This window comes from Lethenteron reissneri, unplaced genomic scaffold, assembly GCF_015708825.2.
Source record: "Lethenteron reissneri isolate LAM-NWPU_2019-01 unplaced genomic scaffold, ASM1570882v1 scaffold_1864, whole genome shotgun sequence".
Lineage (NCBI taxonomy): Eukaryota > Metazoa > Chordata > Hyperoartia > Petromyzontiformes > Petromyzontidae > Lethenteron > Lethenteron reissneri.
The window spans coordinates 789,828-816,647 of NW_026891624.1; the positions used below are offsets into that span (position 1 = coordinate 789,828).

General features: G+C 51.3%; 1 protein-coding gene across 1 annotated transcript in view; it reads left to right on the top strand.

The window, feature by feature from the left end:
* The window catches only part of LOC133339453 (protein mono-ADP-ribosyltransferase PARP14-like), an 87,796-nt gene extending 62,333 nt beyond the window's left edge, over window positions 1–25,463 (top strand). Inside the window, 8 exon segments of the mRNA XM_061547623.1 lie at window positions 7,228–7,290; window positions 8,329–8,499; window positions 10,695–10,901; window positions 13,219–13,718; window positions 13,720–13,828; window positions 17,478–17,638; window positions 18,781–18,967; window positions 21,043–25,463. Coding sequence (XP_061403607.1) covers window positions 7,228–7,290; window positions 8,329–8,499; window positions 10,695–10,901; window positions 13,219–13,718; window positions 13,720–13,828; window positions 17,478–17,638; window positions 18,781–18,967; window positions 21,043–21,350 — 1,706 coding nt within the window. The 3' untranslated portion in view covers window positions 21,351–25,463.
* Window positions 25,464–26,820: the final 1,357 nt, after the last annotated feature.

Sequence of the window (26,820 nt, forward strand, 5' to 3'; positions counted from 1 at the left end):
CTGGTTCGGTGGTGCCGGTGTCGCCTTGCCTGGCGCCGCTGTCTCTCCGGCCCCCGCTCGTGCTGCCGCTCCGTCAGGCCTCACATGGGGTGCTGTAGGTGACAACGGAACACAGGGCACCGAACCCCCTGCCGGTTGGCGCGTGGTGCTCGGCGACCTTGGCCTGGGTAGGGATGATGATGATGTTGGCAGTGATGTTGGTGGTGATGTTGGTGAAGATGACGGTGGAGAGATGTATGGCTTAAGGCGGGTGGGGTGTACAAACCATCGTCGCTTACCCAGTTGGACCTGGACGCACTGCGGTCGGAGTGCTTTAATGACCTCGACCGGCCCTTTCCAGGGTCGGTGCAGCTTTGGTGAGAGGCCAACCGGCACCTGAGGACAGTGTAGCCATGCCTGGTCCCCGACTTTAAAGGGCTTGGCTGTCACTGTCCTCTCCCGTATCCGTACATTACTCTCTTGGCTCGTGGCCGATGCGGCCTCGGCTGCTTGGCGGGCCTCTCTCAAATAAATGAGGGAGGTCTTTAGTGCCTTCGGCCATGCGTCGGCTCTTGCGGGAATGTCCGTCAGCTGCACCTCAATAGGCGGAACGGGATCCCGTCCGTACATCAGGAAAAACGGCGAGAACCCCGTCGCCGCGTGTGGGGCCACCCTGTACGCCGCTAAGACAGATGGAATGTGGAGGTCCCAGTCGGAATGGTTTTCGTCCACCACTTGGGACAGCATGGCCGCTATGGTGCGGTTAAGCCGCTCTACCATCCCATCGGTCTGGGGATGATACGGAGATGTTCGGACCTTTTTAGTGCCCAGGATAGAGCAGACGTCCTTCAATAGCTGTGAGGAGAAATTCCTGCCCTGATCCGTGAGCAACCGCTCCGGTGCCCCCTTATCAAGGACATAGCCTCCCACGAAGGCATCGGCGATGGTCTGTGCCATTTGGTCCGGGAGGGCCCACGCCATCGGCCACCTCGTGCAGTACTCGACTCCGACCAACAGGTATTTATTTCCCCGTGGCGTGACCGGCAGTGGTCCCAGGATGTCCAACGCAACCAATTCGTTGACCCTGGTCACCGTGATGGGCTGTAGGGGCGCTCGGCTTAACCGGGGTGGCGGCTTTCGCCGCGCACATTCGACGCAGGTAGCAACCCATCGATGCACGTCAGCGGTCATACCTGGCCAAAAGTACCGACTCTGTAATGTGTACAGTGTCTTCCGCCCCGCCAGGTGCAGCAGCTGGCGGCCGTGTACGTCCATAACCAATTGTTGACGCAGCGACTCCGGAACTACCAGGCATCGTCGGCGCCCTATCGGGTCCCATCGCATGAGGAGGTCCTCCCATACGATGTACTCCTCCCCCCCTGCCTCTGCTGAGGCGCGTAGCGTTCGCAGTGGGGCTTCCTCCAGCTGTAGCCGTCGCCAATCGTCCAAGGTCAGCCCCAGGTCGTGGTCGGTCAGCTGGACCTCACCCTGTGCGTCCTCCGCCGTGCGTACGGGAGCGATGACTGTCCCCTCCGGCCTCGCCTCCTTGCAGCGTGCCCCGCCTGTGGTGCATGCACAAGGGCCCTGGGGCGCCAGTCGGGACAATGCGTCTGCGTTGGCATGTCTGGTCTCTTTGCGATGCACTATTTGGTACCTGTACTCCTGCAGGCGCTCTATCCATCTGGCCAGCTGGCCCGAAGGCTGGTCGATGCGGAGCGAATACTGCAAGGCCGCGTGGTCAGTGCGGACCGTAAATTTGCGACCATACAGGTAGGGTCGAAATTGCTGCACGAAGTGAACGACTGCCAGGAGTTCCCTACGTGTGACGCAGTAGCGCTGCTCCGCTGATGAAAGCACGCGACTACCATAGGCGATAACCACCTCGCGACCCTGCTGGACTTGTGACAAAACACTGCCGATGCCCAAATCGCTGGCGTCCGTGTCCAGGATAAAGGGGAGGCCAAAATCCGGAAAGGCCAATGGTGGTGCATCTGTCAGACGTGAGCGCAGCTGCTGGAATGCCTCTTCCTCCAGAGGGCCCCAATAAAACCTCTGGTTCTTCGCCGTCAACACGTGCAAGGGCTTGGCAATGGTTGCGAAGTTGGGTACGAACCGGCGGTAATAAGAAACGAAACCCACAAACCGGCGTACCTCTGGAACCGTTGTGGGAACAGCCCAGGCCCTCACGCAGGCCGTCTTTTCCGGGTCTGTAGCCACTCCAGACTCACTGACGACGTGGCCCAAGTAGCGTACCGACGACTGCATAAGGTGGCACTTCGACGGCTTGAGCTTCAAGTTCGCGTTCCGGAACCGCAGGAATACCTGACGTAATCGGTCAATGTGTTCCTCGAATGATCGGCTGAAGACAATGACGTCATCCAGGTAGATGAGGCACGTTTCCCATTGGAGGCCTGCTAAGGCCAACTCCATTATGCGTTGGAACGTCGCCGGCGCAGTCTGGAGGCCCATAGGCAGGCAGTTGAACTCGAACAGGCCCTGTGGTGTCCGGAACGCTGTTTTAGGCCGGGAGTCCGCGTCTAGTGGGACCTGCCAGAACCCGGACAATAAATCCAGCGTACTGAAAAATTTTGCTCCCGCCAGTGCATCCAATGAGTCGTCAATACGTGGTAGGGGATATGCGTCGGCTAGCGTGACGGCATTGAGGCGTCGGAAGTCCACACAGAATCTCAGTGACCCGTCTGACTTCTTGACTAGGACCACCGGTGCCCCCCAGGGACTCGAGGATGGAGAAATTATGTCGGCCCGCAGCATCTCCTGCACCGCTTGTTGAATGTGCCCTTTTTCTATTGGGCTCATTCTATATGTGTTTTGGCGCAGGGGTGCGGCATCTCCCGTGTTAATGTGGTGCTGCGACAGATTTGTGCGCCCTAGGTCGAACGGTCCCCGGCTGAACACGTCCGAGAACTCATGCAATAACGAGTGCAGCTGCTGTTTCTGGTCGGGCGGCAATCCCGGCTCAGGCCCCGCCAGCTGGTCCATCCATGATTCGGCCCCTCTGTCCTCGGACTGGCTGATGCTGCCTACAAGCTCGGGCTTTGTCCCTGGGGCTCCTAGTGACAAGGGACTAACGTGGGCCAGAACTGTTCCCTCCTGCACCGTCGCTGTTCTATCGGAGGTGTTCAGCACCTGAATGAACAGATGCTGGTTCCTCTGTACAATAGTTTCGGCTCCCACCAGCGCATGGCGATCCATGGCAGCTGACGCCGGAGACACCAGGATGGGTGAGTCTGGTCGGGCTGTCACGAGGGGAGACCGATATTGCAGCGGAATCAGCATCTGGGCTGCCGGGGGAATGGAGACAGACTTACTGACCAGAGCCTGCACGTAGGGTACACCCCGGCTGGCCCCCTCCGCCTTTAGGAAATGGAGATGCGTTCCCTGGACTTCCACCCGCCCATTGGCCAGATCGATTTTCATTGGCATCCGCCTCAGAAAGTCCGTCCCCAACAGGCAGGGTACGGGCAACGTTGCGGAGACAAGGATGGGTCCTGCTACCGAGAGCTGCCCAATCTGTATCGGGGCTTCAACCTGGCCCAGGAAGCCCATGCTGCCTCCATTTGCTGCAATGAACGTTGTCTTGACAGGGACTAAAGGTCGGTTTTTATCCGGCAGCATCTCGTGCATGGTGCTCGAGATGATCGTGGCTGATGCCCCCGTATCCACCAAGATACGTGCCGACACTCCCGCGATTTCACCGACCAGGACCGAGGTTCCCGACGTGGCCGCTACCACCCGCCTTGCCAGCTTCCTCCATTGTGTGGCTGAGTCCGGCCACTGACCAGGCGGCGTCTCGTTATCCTGTGGTGCATGGTGAAATGATGGGGGATGGATGTGAATGGACTGAAGATGGGGTTCCTCCCTTTGGAGTGCGTCGCAGCAGGGTGAGCGCGCCCTTGTTACATAGTGTGGGCTTACCCCTGGGTTGAGGGCTGTGCTCTCTATGTGGTGCAATTTGCCCCCCCTTGGTGGTGTAGGGTGGGCCCCCCTTGTGGTGTGGGGGCCCCCCCCCATTGTAGGGGGCAGTGGGGACTGGGGGGTGGGCCTTCCCGTGAGCCCCTCCCTTCCCTTTGTCACGGGGGCGTGGTCCCCCTGGTTCCGTCTCGCTCTGCCGCAAAGCGGTGGCGAGGCGGCCCGTGGAACTGCTCCAGGGCGCAATGTCAATCTTGTGGGCTGCCTCCGCCCCCGGGCCATTGCCCCTGGCAACTCGCCGGCGTCGCAGGTAACTGGTGACGTCACGCCCGCCGGCGACGTCACGCCCGCCCGCGAAACCACGCCCGCCGGCGACGTCACGCCTGCCGGCGACGTCACGCCCGCCCGCGACGTCACGCCCGCCCGCGACGTCACGCCCGCCCGCGACGTCACGCCCGGCCGCGAAACCACGCCCGCCCGCGACGTCACGCCTGCCGGCGACGTCACGCCCGCCGGCGACGTCACGCCCGCCCGCGAAACCACGCCCGCCCGCGACGTCACCTCCGCCCGCGACGTCACGTCCGCCCGCGACGTCCCTCCCGGCCTCGGCGCGACTCCCGACGCGGTCTCCGGCCCCGGCACGACTCCCGACGCGGTCCACGGCCTCGGCGCGATCCCCGACGCGGTCCACGGCCCCGGCGCAATTCCCGGCGCAATCCGCGACACCACTTTTGGCCGCGACGTCACTTCCGGATGCAACGTCACGTCCGTTCGCGACGCCACTCCGGGTCGCGACGCCGCTTCTGGTCGCGACGCAATCACAGGCCCCGGCGCTATCCCCGGCGCGATCCCCTTCCCCCGACCCGGACAATGGGGACCGGGGAACGACACCGACGGCGCCCACCCCGAGGAGACTCCCGGTAAGTTCGCGGCGTCGGAATTGTAATTGCTCGACCCGACCGAGAGGCCGGGCGGGACGGCGTCACTCGCCTGGATCCTGTCGGCGTTCGGCCCCGGCGGGTTCCAGGTGACGTTGGCAGCCTCCGGCTCCGTGCGGCACCCCCTCGCCACATGCCCCTCTCGACCACAACGGTGGCAGACCCACGGGGCGTTCCGTCGGGGGGGCTCGGCGCGATGTTGTAGAGGCGGCTGCCAGCGACGCGGCGGCTGGTCGCGCCCATGGTCCCTCTGCTCCGCCAGTCCCCGGATCGCCGCGTACACCTCCCGCAGCGATGGCTCCGTCTCAGACGTCGGGGGTCCGTCCCCAGCTGCTCCACAGGCAGCCTGTGGCGACGGTGCAGGTTCGGCGGTTGGTGTCGCTGGACCCAGTAGCGCCGCGGCAACGGCTCGGCTGTTCCCCCCCGCCGCGCCAGCCACCGGGCCCACGGGTGGCGCCCGGCCCATGACCTGCTCGTGGGCTTGGATGGTCCGGGCAGCCCACAGCGAGGTGCGTTCCCCCGGCGTCACCACGGGCATTACAACGCCGGCGCGGCAAGCATAGGCGATGAGGTGCTCGACCACGAGATCCTCGAGCGCTTCTTCAGCCAGGCGAGGGAAAGCTCTCCTCGCCAACACGAGTAGTGCACCCCTGTAGGATAAAGGGGATTCTTTAGCCCCTCGCTGGCGATCCTGGAACCGTTTAAAGGCTCCTTCCGCCGGGCAATAGATCTCCCCCAAAGCCTCGTAGGCCGCCTGTAGCGTGGTCTTGCTGTGCGAGGGAAGGGAGGTGTAAGAGGCGAGTGCTTCCTTGCCCAGAACGGATGGCAGCGCTCGTAGTGCCTCTTCGTCTGTCTACTCGAGAGCGTGGAAGGCAGCCTCGAATCGGCGGACAAACTCCTCCCAGTCTTCTTCCTCAGCCACGAACTTGTCGACGGGCCCCAGCCGACGCGGCCGTCCGGCCACCTGTTCTCCGTGTTGGGTGGTTAGCCCTGGGGGTTTTGGCGGGACCGGCGGCGGCTGGCGTGACGAGGTTGGTTGCGGCTCTTGCCCGGCCGGCTGGTCGGCCTCCGGGTCCCGTGGCCTCTCCTCCCGTAGTACGCGTGGGGGTGGGGGTCCCGGTGCTGGCGGGCCCCCCATAGGGAGCCTCTGTAGGAGCTCCTGGAGTGCCCTCTCCACGCGGGCCATGCGGTCCTCCATGGGGTCCTCCAGGCGATCCGGGCCCCCTGCTGCTGCTTCTGATAGCAGGCCCCCTTGTTGCCCGGGATGGGAAGGATCCCCGGCCCCTGCTTCCTCCTCCCTTGGCTCTTTCCCGCGGGGATTTTTCTTTGTAGCCATGAGATCCCACCGCTGCCACCAGATGTAAAGTAGGAGCCGACACCAGATTGCAGGGGTCTCGTCCTTTATTCCTTTCCTTCCATCCACACCTGTCCCCCAGCCGTCCCAATCTCGTTCCCGCCAAAGGACCCTTCTTCCCGCCCGTTCTCTCCTTATATCTCCTCGATCACCCCTCCCACTAACCCATCTATTGGTGGGAATCCTTCCCCTGACACCCCTACAATACTTTGATACTGGCAAAACAGTCCCATTTTGTAGCTGCTCAAACCGAAGCTATAGTGCATTGCCCTTGTACTGTTCGCTTCTTGCCATTCTCTGGTTTGACACTGGTGAAACTAGGCCGTAAAGAAAGATGTATCTGGTGTAGGCCAATCCGTTTCAAAGACAATGCATATATTTTGATTTAAAGCTTTCGTGACTGCAGGGATGCATATTATTGGTTCTTTTGGTAAAGTCACGTAGAAGGGAAATAATAAAATAATAGAAATATATTTATTATTTCCCTTCTACGTGACTTTACCGAAAGAACCAAGAAAAATGCATATTATCAGAGCATGTTTGTTTGCATGTTCGTGGTTAATGCAGTACTTGATTCCTTGGAAAAGGTTTCTATTTGGTTTAACACATAGGCTTTCGTGACCAATATTATCCATAATATAGGTTTTATTTTTGGGTTAGATCGCCACCACCTGACACAGCCAATTAGTAATCTGGCTGTCGTCTGATGAAGCTAGTTATATTTACTGGCGAAATGTTGTACTCGGATTGTAAATGTTGTGGATTTGCTATCCAACACACCGGTGTGCTGTACTAGTAACGAATTGGCATGTTCTGTTTGCGTAAAAAACCTTACTAATTTGCTGTGTCGGTTGGTGGCGGGTTTAGCAACATGTTTATATTTACGCGAACTAACCCAAATTTTTTAAATATTATCTATTTGGTATTTGAACATCTTAACACCTCCTGTTGTATTGCCAGGAAGGGTAAAACACCTAGTCTTATTTTTTCATAGCTTTCGCTCTGTTTGGGACTTCACTCTTTCAGGAGTCTGCGGCGAAATTCTGAAGGCGGCTGGAGAGGGAGTACGGGAAGAGTTTTTGCGAAAATGTAAGCGATCATTATTGCACCGCATCACTCTGCTGCGCATTCGTTTGAATTCGTTTTCAATTTCAAATTGTGTTTACGGGGCGTGCGTCTGTGCATGTGTGCGTGTTGGGAACCTCCCAAGTGTGGAGCAGCAGTGTAGCGGTCCGCGCGCTGCGCTATGAACCCGGCGACCCGAGTTCGATTCCCACTCACGGCCAACAGCCGGTGACAATTATCTGAACCGGTCCTGGGCTTCCTCCCCTATGTCGACTCAGCCTCAAATGAGTACCTGGTGCAGTGTGTAAACATCGCCACTGGGGATACAAAGGCGGCTGGGCGTGGTGTTTTCCACGTGGTGTTTCCTCCATAGACTGGTCAAGGACACTACTACTGGGCAGTTGGAGGCAGTCGCCCTCCAGCAACAACGGAGGGCAGAGGAGTGATGCTCACAACAACAAGCAGAGTGCCGGGTGGCTAAAATGCAGCAAGTTGGCACAGTAGGGGGTACAGCTAGTGCATCTACCGGTCATCTCAGCAATCAACCCACGGCACCTGGGTCTGTCTCGAGACCTCCTGTCAACGAGCCTGAAACCTCCTGTCAACGAGCCTTCGACACTTCACGTGCCCTCAAAGTGCACCTGGCTTGGCACAGGCGCCGTGGTGACGTCACCGTCATTGAGTGGCGAATGTCAGGTGTTGGTATTATTGGTATTGGGAAGCGTTTGCGCAGTGGTGAGCACTAGGCTGTGCTACGAGCCCGGCAACCCGAGTTCGATTCCTGATCATGGTCAACAACAGTGACTGATAGCTGAACCGGTCCTGGGCCTCCCCTAGGTAGACTCGGCCTCAAATGAGTACCTGATGCGGTGTGTAAACATTGCCACTGGTGAGACAAAGACGGTTGGGCGTGGTGCTGGCCGCCCCCACCACACCCCCCCCCCCCCTCGTGTGCGACGGGGCGGCCTTCATAGGCACTGCTGCTCGCTAACAGCACTTGCCCCAACAGTCTGCTAATGCTATACGGGTGATCTTTGTGTATGTGTGTGCGATTTTATTCAGGTCAGGGAGCCTATAACGGGGTGGTCGTGACCGACGCTGGAGATTTGAATTTGAAAAAAATCATCCACCTTGTTTTTGCCAAGAATCTCTTCGCGAAACAAGTCTACAATGCATTGGTTGTGTGTGAAGACGTCCAACTGAAGTCCATTGCTCTGCCAGCTGTTGGAACAGGTGAATGCTATCTAGCATTGTAGTGTATATTAGTGTAGTGTATAGTGTAGCATATAGTATAGTGTGTAGTGTATAGAACTCAGTTTAACATGTAGGCTTTCGCGACCAATATCATCCATAATAGAGATTTTCCATGAATATGCTAAATTCCTCTTCATATGCACATTCTTTTGTTAAGGCGCTCTTCTTCCACCTGCAAACGTCTCGTTCTTCACCTGAGGACGGCTGCTTGCGTTGTGGCCGAAACGTCGTGAGAATTATTTTATTTTATTATGTTTTATTTTTATTATTTTATTACTTCCCTTCTACGTGACTTTACCGAAAGAACCAAGAAGATGAATCCCTGCAGTCACGAAAGCTTTAAATCGAAATTTTTGGGTTAGATCGTGTAAATATATAAATGTGTCGTTAAAACCCGCCACCCGACACAGCCAACTAGTAAGGGTTGTCACGTAACAGAACATGCCAATTCGTCACTAGTGCAGCACACCGGTGTGTTGGAGAGCCAAGCCACAACATTTTATATGTGTATATGTTGTGGCTTGGCTCTCCAACACATTTACAATGTTGTGGCTTGGCTCTCCAACACACCGGTGTGCTGTACGTGTGACGAATTAGCACGTTCTGTTTACATGACAACCCTTACTAGTTGGCTGTGTCAGGTGGTGGTGGGTTTTAACTACACATTTATATATTTACGCGATCTAACCCAAAAACCTCTATTATGGAGTATAGTACTCAGTTTAACACAGAGGCTTTCGCAACCAATATTATTAATAATAAACGTTTTGGGTTAGATCGCATCAGTACAAATGTGTCGTATTCCTCCACCAACCGAAACAGTCAGTAAGGTTTGTCACGTAAACAACACACCAATTACTTACTACTTCAGCCCACCGGTGTGTTGGAGAGTAAATGCACAACCTTTACAATTTGAGTACGACGTTTCACTGGTAATTACATCCAGCATCATCGGGCGATTTGGCAGAATAGTGAAGCAGTGCACCTGCTACCGGTCTTAAATAAAGCAAGATGACATCATCACTGTGAATCAGTGTAGTATATAGTAGTGGATGGGAGTGTAGTGTATAGTGCAGGGCATGGTAATGTAGTGTATAGTGGAGTGTTTAGTGTAGTGTAAAGTGTAGTTTATAGTGTGTATTGTAGTGTATAGTGTAGTATGTACAGTATATATGTTGAACTTCTTTGGCACCGTACGTAGCCAACCACACTAATCGGAGTTGAGGGGGAATGGTAAACACAGAAAGCAGTTCTAAAGAAATTAGTTTTCAATCTAGATCAGCGGTCGGGAACCTATGGCTCGCGAGCCATATATGGCTCTTCTGGTGACGGCATATGGCTCCCAGACAATTTTGAGTTGAAAATAAAAATAAAAAAATAAAATCAGTTTGGAACTGATTTTAAAAAAACTTGTAATATTGCTTAATAATACGGTATCATTTTTAAGTAAACAGAAATTAGTTTTGAAGATAAATTTCACGGGTTACGGGTCCCGTGACCAGAAGTCGCATTAAAAGTAAGACATTTAATTTATTATACGTTAAAAATACTATATGGCTCTCAATGAAATATATTTAGAAATATTTGGCTTTTATGGCTCTCCCAGTAAAAAAGGTTCCCGACCCCTGATCTAGATCATAACAATTACCAGTGGCACACAATGCAAAAACACCCCCCCCCCCCCTATCGCCTTCAACAGGCTGTCGGGGCAAGCACCGTGAATTAGTTGTGCTGTAACAGGATGAAATTAATCCGCGGCAAAATGAGTGATAAATTATGTTAATGTGGAAGGGATGCCAATCAGCGTCAAGGGGTGGGCTTCTAATGTGGGGCTTTTTAGATCCACAACTCGTCTCTTTAGATCCATAAATCATGTGACAGGAATCACCATGCTTGATCCACGCTCGATCCAGCTTGATTCCCGTTTATTCCAGCATTGAATCGTATTCCTTGTATGAGCAAAGCCACACCCCACTACTCCATATATGCGCTTCCTGCATTAACATAATTTATCATTCATACTGTTATAGATTCATTTTATCCTGTTAGAGTGCCTCTAATTTGTCGTAAAATCCCCTTGAAGTAAGGCGCTGTGCAAATCTACACTGGGCAAGACGAGGCGTGAGCGCGTCTGACGCTTGTTGACCTGCGTTCATGTTGTTGTTGTTGTCCAGGCATGGGCGGCTTAAACCCGCACGAATCAGCGACCATCATCCTGGACGCCATCGCGGAGTTTTTCGTCCAGAAGAAGCCCAAGAGTCTCATGGAAGTGAGAGTTGTGGTGTTCATGGAGGAGATGCTGCAGGACTTCCATCGGGAGCTGCTCAACAGACAGTCCAAACCCGCACCATTGGAAAAGGGAATTATGTCCACTGTGACAAGTACGTAACCATGATGTATTATTGTTTTATATATTTTTTTTATATATTTAACATTGACGATCATGAAAGGACTAGATGCAGTTATGAGAATAATCGCCAACAGAGAAGCAATGGGAGTCAGGAGGACCAGCGGTGGATCTTCGTAGGCAACGGTGTACATAGGAATCCTGTGTCATCACTAAGTGTGTTTTGTTGAGCCTCAATGAAAATCGCTAAAGTTTTAGGTGTGAATGTAATTTCACAACATAACTGGTATTGTTTTTGTTTAACTGTACAGTAAAGCCTCTCTGTGTATGGGCGTTACGTTTTTGCAGAATTCGCGAAAGCAGAAACCTCGTTTCAATGGGAACAATTGACTTGGGTTCCTGGTACGAGTGAACATAGGGGGAAATTGGTAAATGCATAATAACAATGACTACAACATATAATGCGTTATAAAGAACGATGTGTTTTTCAATTACCTTTGAAGATGGCGGTGATGATGATGATTTGACGACTATGGATGAGGTGGTTGGTGATTGTGGTGATGGTGAGGAATGCAGGAGGATGACTTTCTCGGGAGATGCAGGCGTTTGATAACAATGCCATACAGTTGTCATCAGTTTTGCACTCTGACGGAGCGCTCGCCACAACACTGATTGCAATCGCCTTTTTAACGGACCTCACATTCGACCCGTTTATACCAAGACGAATAAACGAGTTGACTATGTATACCATATATAAAGTTAAAAATCCACAGTAGCGACTTCGGAATGGCATTAATGATAGACTGAGGACTAAGCGGGCAGCCGAGATGGCGTGCCTGATCTTCGCAGACCGTTTCAAATTTAACGACATTCTGTACACACCTCCCTGGTATCGGTGGTCTGGCGCTACGCACACTCGAGGAATACCGGAGTCGCGAAGAGCGAACTGGTACACAATTTAGTAACTCGCGAACACGCGAAAACTCGCGAATTAAGAACCTACGCATTTTGTGGAATGCTTGAAGAAGAGAGTCTCAGCTCATTGGGCTTTACTCGGGAAGTGAGCCTTATTATGATTCGGAGAACTCAGGAGACCAGGATAGGTCTCATATGCAAAGAGTGGCCTGGAACGACGTCTCGATGTTAGGGTCACCTTGCTTTACATCATAAGGGTGCAGTGCATGCCAAATAGAGCACACTGTGTCTTCGCAGCTGCTCGCAAAAAGATAGACATCAGTGAAATGCTGCTTGACATCGATGGTTATTTCAGTCTATATATGCACAGGCATTCCTCCGATAGCTCTCAGGAGGTGTTGTTGGTGGTATACGGAGCATTGTGCGAAACAGTGATATAGGAGGTCCTAATAACACAGTTCCTATGGAGATGCGTTACCTATGGCGCAATAGCAAACAGTGCTATGGGAGGTCACTATAACATGGTTCCTACAGAGATGCGTTACTGTCAGTGCTATAGGTAGCACTATAGGAGGTCAATATAACAAGATTCCTATAGAGATGCATTACCCACAGCGCTATAGGAGGTCACTATAACACGGTTCCAATGGAGATGCGTCCCCACAGCGTAATAGGAAATAGCTGCTACAGGAACGGAGCGTCACGCTCGGTGCTTTGTTCCAGAATGGAGTGGCACACTAGGAGCTTCATTCCGGATGTTCCCGTGGCAGCCAGCGCTGAGTTCCAAATTGATTTGGGCTGCGCTCGGGAATGTTTCGTCCACCTGAGGGTCGTCGTCGGGTGAACTGCTCAATCCTAGGCTGTCCTAAGTGTGGCCCTTCCTGCGGAATGGAGTTGAGGAGTGTTGAGTGTGCCCGAGGATTGGAGGGAGATGCGGTGTTGCAGGTAGAGAGGGGGCCAAGCAATGCAGTGCTGCCAAATGAAGAAAAACTAAAAAATCAAGACAAGAATGCCATTGCATCTCACACTGCTGCTATATATTCTCCAGGCCTCAGTATCCATTTGCCATTCCTTTAGAGAATTGTACACTGATATGTAGGGCGTTGAATTGACTCGGAGATGTTAACTACCTTGCCCGGTATACAGGAAGTTGTGGGTTTTATCCCGACCCTGAGGTTTGAATACTTGGAATTTATGGCTCTCTTTCTCCCCGCTGGTCGCGTCAATTTTTTTTTCTCTGGGTCCTCTGGTTTTTCTCTCTACACCATTGAGTGTTTAGAGTATTTGACTGCCGCTATAAATTTCCACCTGATAAGCCACTTCGCTGAGCTATCATTAGCTCAGTTGTGGGGGGCCTTACGCCTGGTTAAAGAAAATAAATAGTTTCATAATATAATTGTTTGAATTGCCATTTACCGCTGTTGCATGATCCGCAGGAAATTTTCAGTACATGACATCGCTGATGTCCAGGGGGGGCAGCGAAGCCCAACGGGAAATTCAGCCGGTGTCATTTGAGATCGAGCCAGTGCATGTGCAGGTGTACTCTGCCACACTGGAGAACGTGGAGAACGTGTTCATGGAGATTGAAAAGAAAATGACGACCGAGGAGAGCAAGCTGGAGTTGAGGGACGCTATCATCGGAGAGATTTACGCCAAGGTGGGGGACGAGATCAATGCGCTGCAGAAGAAGCACCAGGTCATGATCCGGGCGGTCGCGGGCGACTGCTTGCAAATCCACGGCAACATCACGGACGTGAGCCAAGTGGCGCTGGAGCTGCAGGCGATGATCAACAAGGCGAGGGAGAGGAGGCAGCACGCCGAGGAGGAAGATAAGCTGGCGGAGGCCGTGACGTGGATGTTCCTTGGCGAGGACGAGGAGTTCACCCCCTTCTCGAAAGCCGACAATGTCGCTCTGGAGAAGGCCCTGCGCAGGGAACGAGCGGCGCGTTTCAGTTCGAGGCCAAGAGGTGCTCGTCGACTTCAGCAGAATGAATCTGACCTTTGAACGTGGGAAGACGTTCAGGATTAAGCGGGTGACGCCTGCAGGTAAGTCAGTGAAATTGTGTGGAAGTTGAGCACGTGTACCGCTACGAAATTACCGTTGTCGTCGCGGTCAATTGTATTACGCTCACGATTGTCATTCAGATGAGCCGTTTTTGAAGTGCATCTACGTTCTTCGCAAGGCGTCACTGTGTATTTCGTATTCACACTCGACAAGCTACGAACCAGAATTCCAGCCAGACAATTAACTCGCAGTCATAACAAAAGTTATCTTCGGGGTTAGATCGCGTGAGTATAAATACGTCGTTAAACCCTCCACCACCCGACACGGCCAATCAGTAGGGTTTGGTCACGTAAACAAAATGCGCCCATCAATTAGTGACTACTTCAGTAACCCACCGGTTGTGTGTTGGAGAGTAAATCCACTACGACATTTACAAATGGAGTAGACATGATGTTCTGCTGGTGATTACAACTACCACCTTCCTTTATGAAAAACAATGCATGCATTATCAGAGCATGTTTGTTTGCATGTTCACCACAGGTACCATGTGTGGTTAACGCAGACTTTCTTCCTTGCAAAATGTTTCTATTTGGTGTTTTAACATATTAACACAACTCGTGTTTTATTGCCATACTTTTAACCTGGCAAAAAGGTCCCATTTTGCACCTTCATTTATATTTACGCGATCTAACCCATAATAACTTTTTTTTGTGATGACTCATATTGGTCTCTAAAGCCTACGCGTTTAAAGTAACTCGGACTCTCATCCTATTGGATGTTGATTTATTTCTAAAATGAACAACATTTTATGAACGGTCAATCGTCGGTTCCCTGTGAAGGGACGGGCTCTTGCAAAGAGGAGTTTAGGGATGAGACTTTGAATGCTATTTCTCAATCTGACACGTTGGTATATATATTTTTTGTATGAAGATTAAAATTAGGGGAAGGCATTGCGTGAAAGTTTGCATGGGTAGAGAGTTAAACCCCAATTGCAATTCCATGTCAGAATGACATTTGAGATGGATATTTTTGGCATTCTCTAGTCTGATCCTGGTCGTGAGACTAGGCCCTTAAAGAGGGCTGTCTCTGGTGTAGGCCAATCAGTTTCAAAGACCATGCACCTAACATTATCAGAGCATGTTTGTTTGCATGTTCACGACAAGTACTGTGTGTGTTTAATGCAGTACTTGATTCCTTGAAAACGGTTTCTATTTTGTGTTTGAACATCTTAACACAACTGTTTTCTTGCCAGAAAGGGTAACACCTATTATAATTTTTTTTATACTTTTATATTGGCAAAAAAGTCCCATTTTGTTGCTGCTCACCCCGTGTTATAAATGCTCCAATTCTTGCATTGTCTTTGTACTTTTCGCCTTTTGACGTTCTCTGGTCTGACACTGGAAGCTCTCAGACACCTTTGTCCTCTCATCTCCACTGAAATTGCCAACACATTGGCATGTTGCATAGTTGGGTCTCGCCTTGACTATTGCAACTCCGTCCAAGTCCGGACCTCCACTGGCAACCGAAACAAACTTAAAAGACTACAAAACAACCTAGCATGCGTCGTCATTGGCCACACTCATCCCCGTCTCGACTCACTAGCCTGTTTCCGTGCCCTCAATGGCTACCCATCGCCAGTAGAGTCACATACAAGACCGCCTGCCTCTGCCACCATGCCTTCACATCTGCCTGCCCGCCGTACCTTTCTTCATTATTGACAACTAGCAGCTCAGCACACGGCAGATGCCTGTGCAGCGCGACTCACGACCTCCTCTTGATACCAAGATCCAGGATGGTCATGTCTATGCGCTGCTTCTCGGTGGCAGCCCCAACAGTCTGGAACGCTATCCGTCTGCACATTCGCAGCATCACCTCAATCGCCTCCTTCAAGAGAGACTTCAAAACTCACCTCTATAACCATGCTTTCGAGCGACTCTGAGCTTGGCTCCGCGCCTCTGAGTTGCGGCCGTTACGTCCGCAAATTTGCGCGCATTATAAATTGAATTATTATTATTAGTGAGACAAGGCCAACAAGAAGGCTGTCTCTGGTCTAGGCCAATCAGTTTCAAAAACAATGTATATCATATTATCAGAGTGTGTTTGTTTGCATGTTCACCACAAGTACTGTGTGTGGTTAATGCCGTACTTGATTCCTTGCAAAAGGTTTCTATTTCGTGTTTAAACATCTTAACACAACTGTTTTATTGCCAGAAAGGGTACTGTCCAGGAAGTCCCCGCTCGGCGCACGGTGTTTACACAATAACACCCTCACGGCGCTCACCCTCACGGCGCACGCCCTCACGACGCTCGCCCTCACGACGCTCGCCCTCACGACGCTCGCCCTCACGACGGTCGCCCTCACGACGGTCGCCCTCACGACGGTCGCCCTCACGACGGTCGCCGTCACGGCGCTCGCCCTCACGGCGCTCGCCCTCACGACGGTCGCCCTCACGACGGTCGCCCTCACGACGGTCGCCCTCACGACGCTCGCCCTCACGATGCTCGCCCTCACGACGCTCGCCCTCACGACGCTCGCCCTCACGACGCTCACCCTCACAACGCTTGCCCTTACAATGTTCACCCTCACAACACACATTCCGTTACAACGATCTGACGAACCTCTACTTTAAACTCTTATCGCTAACTTATTATTTATGGGGGAATTGTTTTTTGCTTAACGCGGCACTGTTCAGCAACGCATATGCTGTACGATAAACTTGTTTCGCACCATGTGTAGCCAACCGCGCTAATCTGAGCTGATATTTTATTTGATTTCTGACTAAATGTTACGTTTAAGATTGATAACAAAAACATTTGATTGATTATTTAATCACTACCCAACCCCTATCACTACACTTATCTCTACCCCTTTCACTATCCCAACACCTATCACTACCCCAACCCCTATCACTACCCCTATCACTACCCCAACCGCTATCACTACCCCAACCGCTATCACTACCCCTATCACTACCCCAAGACATATCACTACCCCTATCACTACCCCAACACCTATCACTACCGCTATTACTACCCCAACCCCTATCACTAACCCTACCACTATCACTACTCCAACGCCTATCACTACTCCAACCCCTATCACTACCCCTATCACTCCCCCACACCAATCACTACCCCTATTACTACCCCAACCCCTATCACTAACCTCTACCACTATCACTACTCCAACCCCTATCACTACTCCAACCCCTATCACTACTCGAACCCCTTATCACTAGCATTATCACTACCCCTATTACTATCACTACCCCTATTACTACCCCAACCTCTATCATTACCCAAACCCCTATCACTACACCTACCCCTACCACAACCCCTATCACAACCCCTATCACTACCCGAACTCCTATCATTACCCCTATTACTACCCCAACCCCTATCACTAACCCTACCACTATCACTACTCCAACCCCTATCACTACTCCAACCCCTTCCCCTATCACTATTACTACCCCTATTGCTACCACTATCACTACACCTACCCCTATCACTACACACACAGTGAGTAAACTTATTTTAGCTCTGTTTTTTAAACTGCATATTTAAGCTGCACATGCATACAAACAAATAATTCGAATTATTCATCTTCAATTCAAACCTCTCGGTGCACAGGCAAGCAGGGGCTAAGGCTATAGAAATGCGTGCCATACTCTCGTTTTCTCTTTTCAGACGACATTCCTCTTCACTGGGCAGACCAGAACGAGTTGGTGAATCAGCGAGTCCTCGTCGAAGTCTTAAACTGCTCCTCCAAAGCATACCAGAAAATCGAAAAGGACTTCAGAACGTCCCTGGGAAAAGTTTCTCAACAGCCAGGATTTAAAATTGTACAGGTAACGCAACACTTTTTATTCTTTCATCATTAAAAGGGACAGCAGTCCCCTTGTCTCGGTTAACATTCGCTCACTTGGGGGGGGGGCGGTCAACACGATATGGTAAATACACCTCTAAGAGGAAATTGACAACGCAAATCTGACCGGGGAAAGTGGTCTGACAGCGCAACCGCCATGGACTGCAAGTTGTAGTTTTGTCAAGATGGGGAGGGGGGGAGCAGAGGGGTAAGGAGGGGAGAGGGGGAGAGGAGGGGGAGAGAGGAGGGGGAGAGGAGGTAGAGAGGGGAGCAGGTGTAGGCCAGTCGTTTCAAAGACAGTGCTACATCACAGCATGTTTGTTTGCATGTTCACCACAAGTCCGTGTGGTTAATGCAGTACTTCATTCCTTGCAGGAAGGTTTCTATTTTGTGTTTCAACATCTTAACACAACTGTTTTATTGCTAGAAAGGGTAAAACCTATTCTTATTTTTCATACTATATACATGCTTGCATTGTACTTTGGTCCTCTTCCATGCACAGCACTGCTTAGCTCCTTTCATGCCTTCGTCCTGCCTCTGGTGCAGGCCGATGGGCAGCAATAGGCTGTCCGTTTGGCGTTTGAACATCGGAACGCCGCATCGTCCAGTCGTGCTGGACAGAGTAAAGCGTTCTTTTGTTCATCACCGATTGTCTGAACAGTTGCCGTCGATGTGCTGTCATCGCTTGTGCTGATGGACTTGAAAGCATAGTTCTCGACCATAGACTAACACTGCCCATAGACTAACATCACCCATAGACTAACACTGTCCATAGACTAACGTCGTCCATAGACTAACATCACCCATAGACTAACACTGTCCATAAACTAACATCACACATAGACTAACACTGAGGTGACACACAAGACAAAAATCCCACACATAGCCTGAGAAGACTGTTGGGGCAAGTGCTGTTTGCGAGCACCTATGACGGCCGGCACGGTACACGAGGGGGTGGGTGGCTAGCACCATGCCCGGTCGTCTTTGTCTCTCCAGTGTCAATGTTTTCACACACCGCACCAGGTACTCATTAGAGGCTGAGTCGACAGACACACACGCGCTGTTGTACTCGCACGCCCCGGACCTCGGGGTTTAACATGAACCTTTATTTATTACGTGTACAAGATTTTATCGGTGCAGAATCGCGAGCTGTGGAATCTGTACACGACGAAGAAAAGGGACATGGAAAACGCGGACAAAGCGTATCCGTTGAAAACGCCCGTGGAGAAGATTCTCTTCCACGGGACGACCCTCGAGACCTGCGAGAAAATTAATGCCAACGGCTTCAACAGAAGCTATTGCGGCAAAAACGGTACGGGACCGTGCACGCAGTACACCTGCAATAGATGACGCCAAATAAGAATCGGCGTTAACCCTTTCTGGCAAACAGGAGTCGTGTGAAGATGTCCAAACACCAAATAGATACAGCTTTTGCCAAGGCGTTTGAACATCTTGACACCTCCTGTTGTATTGCCAGAAAGGGGAAAGTCTATCCTAATTTTCCGTACGTTGATGCTGATATTTGCATTGTCTTTGCACTCTAGATTTGAAGTTTTCGTGACTGCAGGGATCCATACTCTTTGGTTCTTTCGGTAAAGTCACGTAGGTATAAAATAAAATAAATTAAATCACGACGTTTCGATTGCAACACAAGCAATCATCATCACGTGGGAAAACCACGGCAAGAAAAATGTGTTTCCCTCTCCTAGCGTCCACGCAACGCTTTCCTCCCTCTACCCCCCCCCTCTCTCTTCACCCTTGCCCCTCCCCCCTCTCTTACCTATATAACCTCTTACTACGGCATCTCTCTCCCACTTCAGCAAAAAAAAAAATCCTTGCCTGTGGTTTTCCCACCTGATGATGATTGCTTGTGTTGCAATCGAAACGTCGTGATTTAATGTATATACCTACGTGACTTTACCGAAAGAACCAAAGAGTATGTCTTTGCACTGTTTGCCTTTTGTTGTTTTCTGGTCTAACACTGGTGGTGCAGAGACAAGACCATAAAGAAGGCTGCTGTCTCTGGTGTAGGACAATCAGTTTCAAATACAATGCATGTAACATTATTATCAGAGGGTGTTTGTTTGTACGTTTTACCACAAGGACGTGTGGTTAATGCGGCAATTGATTCCTTGCAAAAGCTATCGATTTGGTGTTTGAACATCTTAACACGTCTCCTGGGGTCATCGGATATTTACTGGGGTGGTGCCCCAGGTGTGGGACTCTCTCCTGGTAGTGCCCCAGGTGTGGGACTCTCTCCTGGTGGTGCCCCAGGTGTGGGACTCTCTCCTGGTGGTGCCCCAGGTGTGGGGCTCTATCCTGGTGGTGCCCCAGGTGTGGAACTCTCTCCTGGTGGTGTCCCAGGTGTGGGGCTCTATCCTGCTGGTGCCCCAGGTGTGGAACTCTCTCCTGGTAGTGCCCCAGGTGTGGAACTCTCTCCTGGTGGTGCCCCAGGTGTGGGACTCTCTCCTGGTGGTGCCCCAGGTGTGGGGCTCTATCCTGGTGGTGCCCCAGGTGTGGGACTCTCTCCTGCTGGTGCCCCAGGTGTGGGACTCTCTCCTGCTGGTGCCCCAGGTGTGGGGCTCTCTCCTGGTGGTGCCCCAGGTGTGGGGCTCTCTCCTGCTGGTGCCCCAGGTGTGGGACTCTCTCCTGGTGGTGTCCCAGGTGTGGGGCTCTCTCCTGGTGGTGCACCAGGTGTGCGACTCTCTCCTGGTCGTGCCCCAGGTGTGGGACTCTCTCCTGGTATTGCCCCAGGTGTGGGACTCTCTCCTGGTGGTGCACCAGGTGTGCGACTCTCTCCTGGTCGTGCCCCAGGTGTGGGACTCTCTCCTGGTATTGCCCCAGGTGTGGAGCTCTCTCCTGGTGGTGCACCAGGTGTGCGACTCTCTCCTGGTCGTGCCCCAGGTGTGGGGCTCTCTCCTGGTATTGCCCCAGGTGTGGAACTCTCTCCTGGTGGTGCCCCAGGTGTGGGACTCTCTCCTGGTGGTACCCCAGGTGTGGGACTCCAGTTCCACGCCTGGGATATAAACATTTGTGTTTATACCTTTAATTCCCCATTTAAAACCGACTGTTTAATCATAATAGAAGTTTTCTGGGTTAGATTGCATACATTTAAATGCCGTTAAACCCGCCACCACCCGACAGCCAATTCGTTACTCGTTCATTACACACTGGTTGTGTGCTGAAGAGGAAACCCACTACACACATTTACAATTCGACTCGCCGTGACGTTTTGCCGGTTATTACAACAACAACAACCAGCAGCAGCATCATCAGGCGACAGCCACAGAGGTGTGGAAAAATCCCTCCTCCTTTTTCAGTCTCAAGTAGTGTGACGGTTACGCGGGCCTCCTCTCACCCTCGCCATTCCACTTTTTCATTTTTCAGCTGTGGCCTATGGCAACGGAGTCTACTTTGCTGTGAGCGCGATGTACTCCGCGCGCGCCGCGTACTCCCCACCGGACTCCGACGGCATCAAATACATCTACCGGGCACGCGTGCTCACGGGCAACTACACGGCGGGCAGCGTGGGCATGCTCGAGCCTCCGCCCAAGGATCCCAGTGTCAACTCGGTGCTGCTGTACGACAGCGTGACTGACAACACCAGCCGGCCGTCGATGTTCGTCATTTTCAATGACAATCAAGCTTACCCTGAACATATTATTAAGTTCAAGGTACCGTTGTCGTCATCATGAATCCATAACGGGGAGTTTTTTTGTTGCTGTTGTTGGGTTAAACCGCTTGCGTATAAATGCGCCATTAAGCCCGCCACCACCTCCCAACACGGCCAATCAGTCAGGTTTAGACACGTAAACAAAACGTGCCAATTGGTTACTAGTTCAGCACTAACTGGTTGTGTGTTGGAGAGTAAACCCACTACACAATTTATTCTCCAACACAACCGGTTAGTGCTGAACTCTTCACTAATCGGCACGTTTTTCAGTTTAACACGTAGACTTTTGCGACCAATATCCATAACAGGTTTTTTGGGTTAGATCGCGTTGATATATAAATTTGTCATTAAACCTGCCACCATCCGACACAACCAATTAGTAAGGTTTGTTGCGTAAACAGAACCTGCCAATTCGTTATGGGTACAGCACACCGATTGTTTGTTGGAGAACAAAGCCACACCATTTGCAATCTGAGAACTCTACAACACACTGGTGTGCTGTACTAGTAAGGAATTGGTATGTTCTGTTTACGTGATAAACCTTACTAATTGCCTGTGTTGGGTGGTGGCAGGTTTGAGGACACATTTATATATTCACGCGATCTAATCCTACTATGGATAATATTGGTCAGAAAGCCTCCTACTACTACGTGTTAAACGGATCATCATCAAGACCGCCATCAACTTTCCCATCGCCAGCATTAAAAATCACCATCTCCAACATCAACATCATCAACGTCAGCACCGTTATCAGCACCACCTGCATCATCATAATCGAAATAACCTAGGGCCTTATTCCAAGGGGCTTTACAATAATATATATAAATGCATTTTACGACAACAGTGGTGGTGTAGCTATGGTGACAACAGATGGGGGTGGTTAAGGACAGTGCATATAATTATCAGAGTTGTTTCTTTTTGTTTGCATTTTGACTGCTTGTGTTGTGGTTATTGCAAACATGATGCCTTGTATAAAGGTGTCAGTTTTTATACCAGTTGAAAGGGTAAAAACTTATCACTATATTTTGCCACTGGTAAAGGAGGTCTCATAGTGTAAATGCTTACCCCGAGCTCTCAATACTCTGATAGTGTGCTGTTTTTGAGTTGTATGCCTTTTGGCGTCATCTGGTCCAACACCAATGGAGACAAGACTCTAAGAAAAGCTGTCTCGGGTGTGGACCAATCAACTTCAAGGACAGTGCATATCATTATCAGAGTTGTTTCTTTTTGTTTGCATTGAAAACTGCTTGTGTTGTGGTTATTGCAAACATGATGCCTTGTATAAAGGTGTCAGTTTTTATACCAGTTGAAAGGGTAAAAACCTATCACTATATTTTGCCACTGGTAAAGGAGGTCTCATAGTGTAAAAAACCATCATAATCAACGACATGATTGTCAAAGCCAGTACCAACGACATCATCAACAGCATAGCCACACAGACTCACAGCCAAGAAACCCATGCACTGAAGATTCGGCACAGCATCATCATCAGCATCGTCATCAACCTAAAGATCATGCCCTCTACTGAAGGTGGCGCTGCAGCTTCCATGCGCCCAGCGTGTGGGCACATATAGCGGTGACTCGGAGATGTTAATTACCTCACCAAGATGCCTGCTGTATATTTGGAGTTTGCCTGTCTCTCTCTCTCCGTGATAATTTTTCCTCCAGGTCCTCCGGGTTTTACCATCCACATTTGGAGTCAACGTCCGTTCATATTATTTGGTTACTGCTATACATAGTTTAGTTTATCGAATACTTTTACACGTAACCATACCTGGTAAAATGAAACTTGTTGAGTTATTATTATGCTTTTGCACTTGACTTGCACGCAGTTAGAGCACCTGATACACAATTGAAAGTCATTTATTACATTATTATGCATGTGTAATATTGTAAATTACGGCGGGAGACCACTTGACGGGTAGCACAATTTATTAACTCTTTCCTTAGCCACAATAACACGTGTGGACAACTACAGCTCTTCCTTCGCCACAATAACACGTGTGGACAACTACAGCTCACGCTACACGTTCAACCCGGCTACACACACACGGGCTCTCCAGCCCCGTAGCTTCCAGGGGAACCTACAGACCCACCCCAGCTTGGGTATGGGTCACGACCACTGGGTCCCGTGGCCCGGCCCTCACACGGACGTCCGGCCCCGGGTCCCAAGGTCCCGCCTCTGAGCCACACAGGGTCCCGGCCCTTACAAGGACAGCGGGACTAGGGGTCTCAGGGCCCTATCTCTTCCTCCTCCGTCTTCCGTCTTCACTGGTCACCAACTCCCCGAGCGCCCGCGCGCATCGCCTTTTATAGCCCTCCGCTCCCGGGGAGACGGAGTCTATGCGGACCTCGATGTGAGCACCTACCCTAGTTGACCAATCACCACGCACTGCCACACGATCCCTTTTCCCAGCTTGTGTCAGCGCGCACAACCAATCACCACGCGCTGCCACACGATCCATCACTGTCAGCGCGCGTCACCACTACACAGCCAATCACCACGCGCTGCCCCAAGATCCCTACTGCCAGCGCGTATCACCCCTACACATGTCAGCGTTACATTGTGTGTGAATGGATGTTAACCCCACGTAGTCAAAGCCACTTGACGACCTCCTCCAGCAGGGGGCAACAACTCCTGGTCCGCCCGGCACTCCGTGACAGACGTCGTAGTGGCTCGGAGATGTTAACTACCTCGCTCGGTGTACAGGACGTTGTGGGTTCGATCCCAAAACACAGTTCAATCCCGATACACCGACGCATTTTTTACAAGAGGTCGTGTATTACCGTGGAAGACGTAAGAAGGGTAGAGGTAACTTGAGAGTGAGGCATCTGGGTAATCATTACCCACAGGTAAACATTGTGCTCAATACATTTTTGCCAAAAGCTGTTAATTTCCTCGTGATGAGCCACTTCGTTGGGCTATCATTTCCGAGAGCCAGGTGGTCGCTTCTGAAAAAAGAGCTATGTAGCTCAGTGGGACCTTATCTGGTCAAATAAAAATGTTAGTTTAGTTTTTTCTCCTGGCTCCCCGCGTTCACACGGTTACGTAGTGGTGGTACGCTCCCATTGGTGTGGGAAGGGGCACAACCACATCCTGCTCTGGTCGCACCGGACGGGGCACACACCTGGCCATATCAACCAGCTTCTGAGGTAAAAACCAAAGCTGCGGCCCGTTGGCTGACTCGTCTCGATTCTGGCCGATTCGTCACGATACCGGCCAACTCGTCACGATACCGGCCGACTCATGATACCGGCTGATTCGTCACAATACCGGCCATTTCGTCACGATTTCGGCTGACTCGTCACGATGCTGGCCGACTCGTCATGATGCTGGCCGAATCATCACAATGCCTGCTGACTTGCTACGATTCCTGGCCTGACTCGGCCGACTCATCATGATGACGGCCGACTTTGTCACGATGCCAGGTTGACTCGTCATGATGCTGGCCGACTCATCACGAGGACGGCTGACTCGTCATGATGACGGCCGACTTGCCACGATTCCGGTCGACTCGGCTGAATCGTCATGATTCCGGCCGAATCGTCACGATACCGGCCCACTCGTCACGATTCTAGCCTCCACGGTGGCTCACAGCCCCCCGCGGGTTGTCCGCTGCTCTGGCACCGTTGATATCGTCACTGCTGTCAGCACCACTGCTGCTGGCTTTCATCAATGTGTAGTGGCATAGCGCTGGCTGCTGGCGAAAAAGGGGATCTGCGGTGTACAGCAGTACTGACGTCAGCAGACCATGATAGACACGAGAGGGGGTCGTCTAGGGGAAACTGTCAGAGAGGGGTCCATCGGGAAGCCTCGGGAACCTGCTAGTAGGTTCCAGAGAGGGGGCGTGGCCGGGGCGTAGCGAGGCCACGTGGAGAGTCGAAGAGGGGACCCTGTGGGGGACCTCAGGGCTGTTGCTAGGAAGTTGGATCCCCGTCGTGTTGTTCAAGATCGTCGTCGTTCACCATCCCCTCGTCGTCGTCTCCATCTTCACCATGCCAGGTTGCTGTAGTAGACAGCCTACCAACTGTTCTAAGTAGTGCCGCCGACAATAGACGGTCTTAAGTACAATAGTGTGCAACCGCGTAGGGTGTGTATTTATCCCGATGATGCTTGTTCAATAAAATAAGTGCCTCTAAGTATTACTGTCGCCGAGTTGAGTCACTACATATACGTGTGTATGTAAGTGTCTGTGTACGTATGGTGGGGAGCGGTAGTGTAGCGGCTAGCGCTACGAACTCGGCAACACGGGTTCGATTTCCAGCTCGCGGCCAACACCAGTGGCGATTATCTGAACCTGTCCTGGGCCTTAGCCTCAAATGAGTTATTGGTGCAGTGTGTAAAAACATCGCCGCAGGGGAGACAAAGGCGGTCTGGCGTGGTGTGGGCCATCCACTCGTTTGCCGTACCGGCCTTCATAGGTGCTCGCTAACAGCACTTGCCAAAACAGTCTTGTTAATGCTATATGGGGGATTTTTGTCTTTTTGTACATATGTGTGTGTGTTGAACATCTTGCGCACTGTACGTAGCCAACTGTGCTAATCGGTGGTGCGGGGAGGGACGACAACAAACTAAACACCAGATGAAGCTGGTGTTTAGTTTTGTAGAGGAGACATATCTCAATGCAGGCCATCAATACTCCCTGGGATTCCCTGTCAGAGGAGACATCTTCACTGCAGGGCTATTTTCATTTCCAAAGCTTTTTTGTCCGTAGAGCTGCTCTTTATTTGTGACCTGCTATTACCAGCGGACAATCCTTAAAAAAAATCTGCGACGTGCATCTGATTGTCCATTTATAGTTCCACATTTCGCACACAAGGCAGATGATCCCGGGGTTTGATTTTCCACGAAGCTGCTCATGGTCCACCATAAACCACATCCACCCGCACAAACCATGGCAGAAGTAGATGCGGATACCTGATGATGCATAAATGGAAAATTAAGAAACTCTCCAGGAGAATGCGACTGTGGCCATCCAGAATAGACCGTTCCACGTATAGTGAGTGACACGACGCCCCGATCCACAAATACTAAGGAGATATCAAGCGATGATAATTCACTACTCCGCTACTGCTCCTGACGCGGTTGTTATCTCGTCTTGACCATCCTGAATGTGACATTGTGGTTGTTGCTCTGCATTCACATCAGCAGCCGTATTGGAAGCGCATGAGACTCGTAGAGATCCATAGAGACGCACAGAGAACTCACAGATACCCATAGAGACTCGCAGAGACGCAATGAGACTCAAAGAGACGCACAGCAACTTGGAGACCCATATAGACTCACAGCCACTCGTAGACACACAGAGACTCACAGGGATCCGTGGAGACTCAGACCCACAGACTCATGTAGACCAGGAATCCCCATTCTGCCATCTCTGGCCTCGTTTAAATTGGGCTTGTTATTAAAATCACTCAAGTTTAAGTTGCGAATGTAATTTTACAACATTACTGCGCTTATTTTGTTCTATCTGTAATTGTGGAATGCTTTG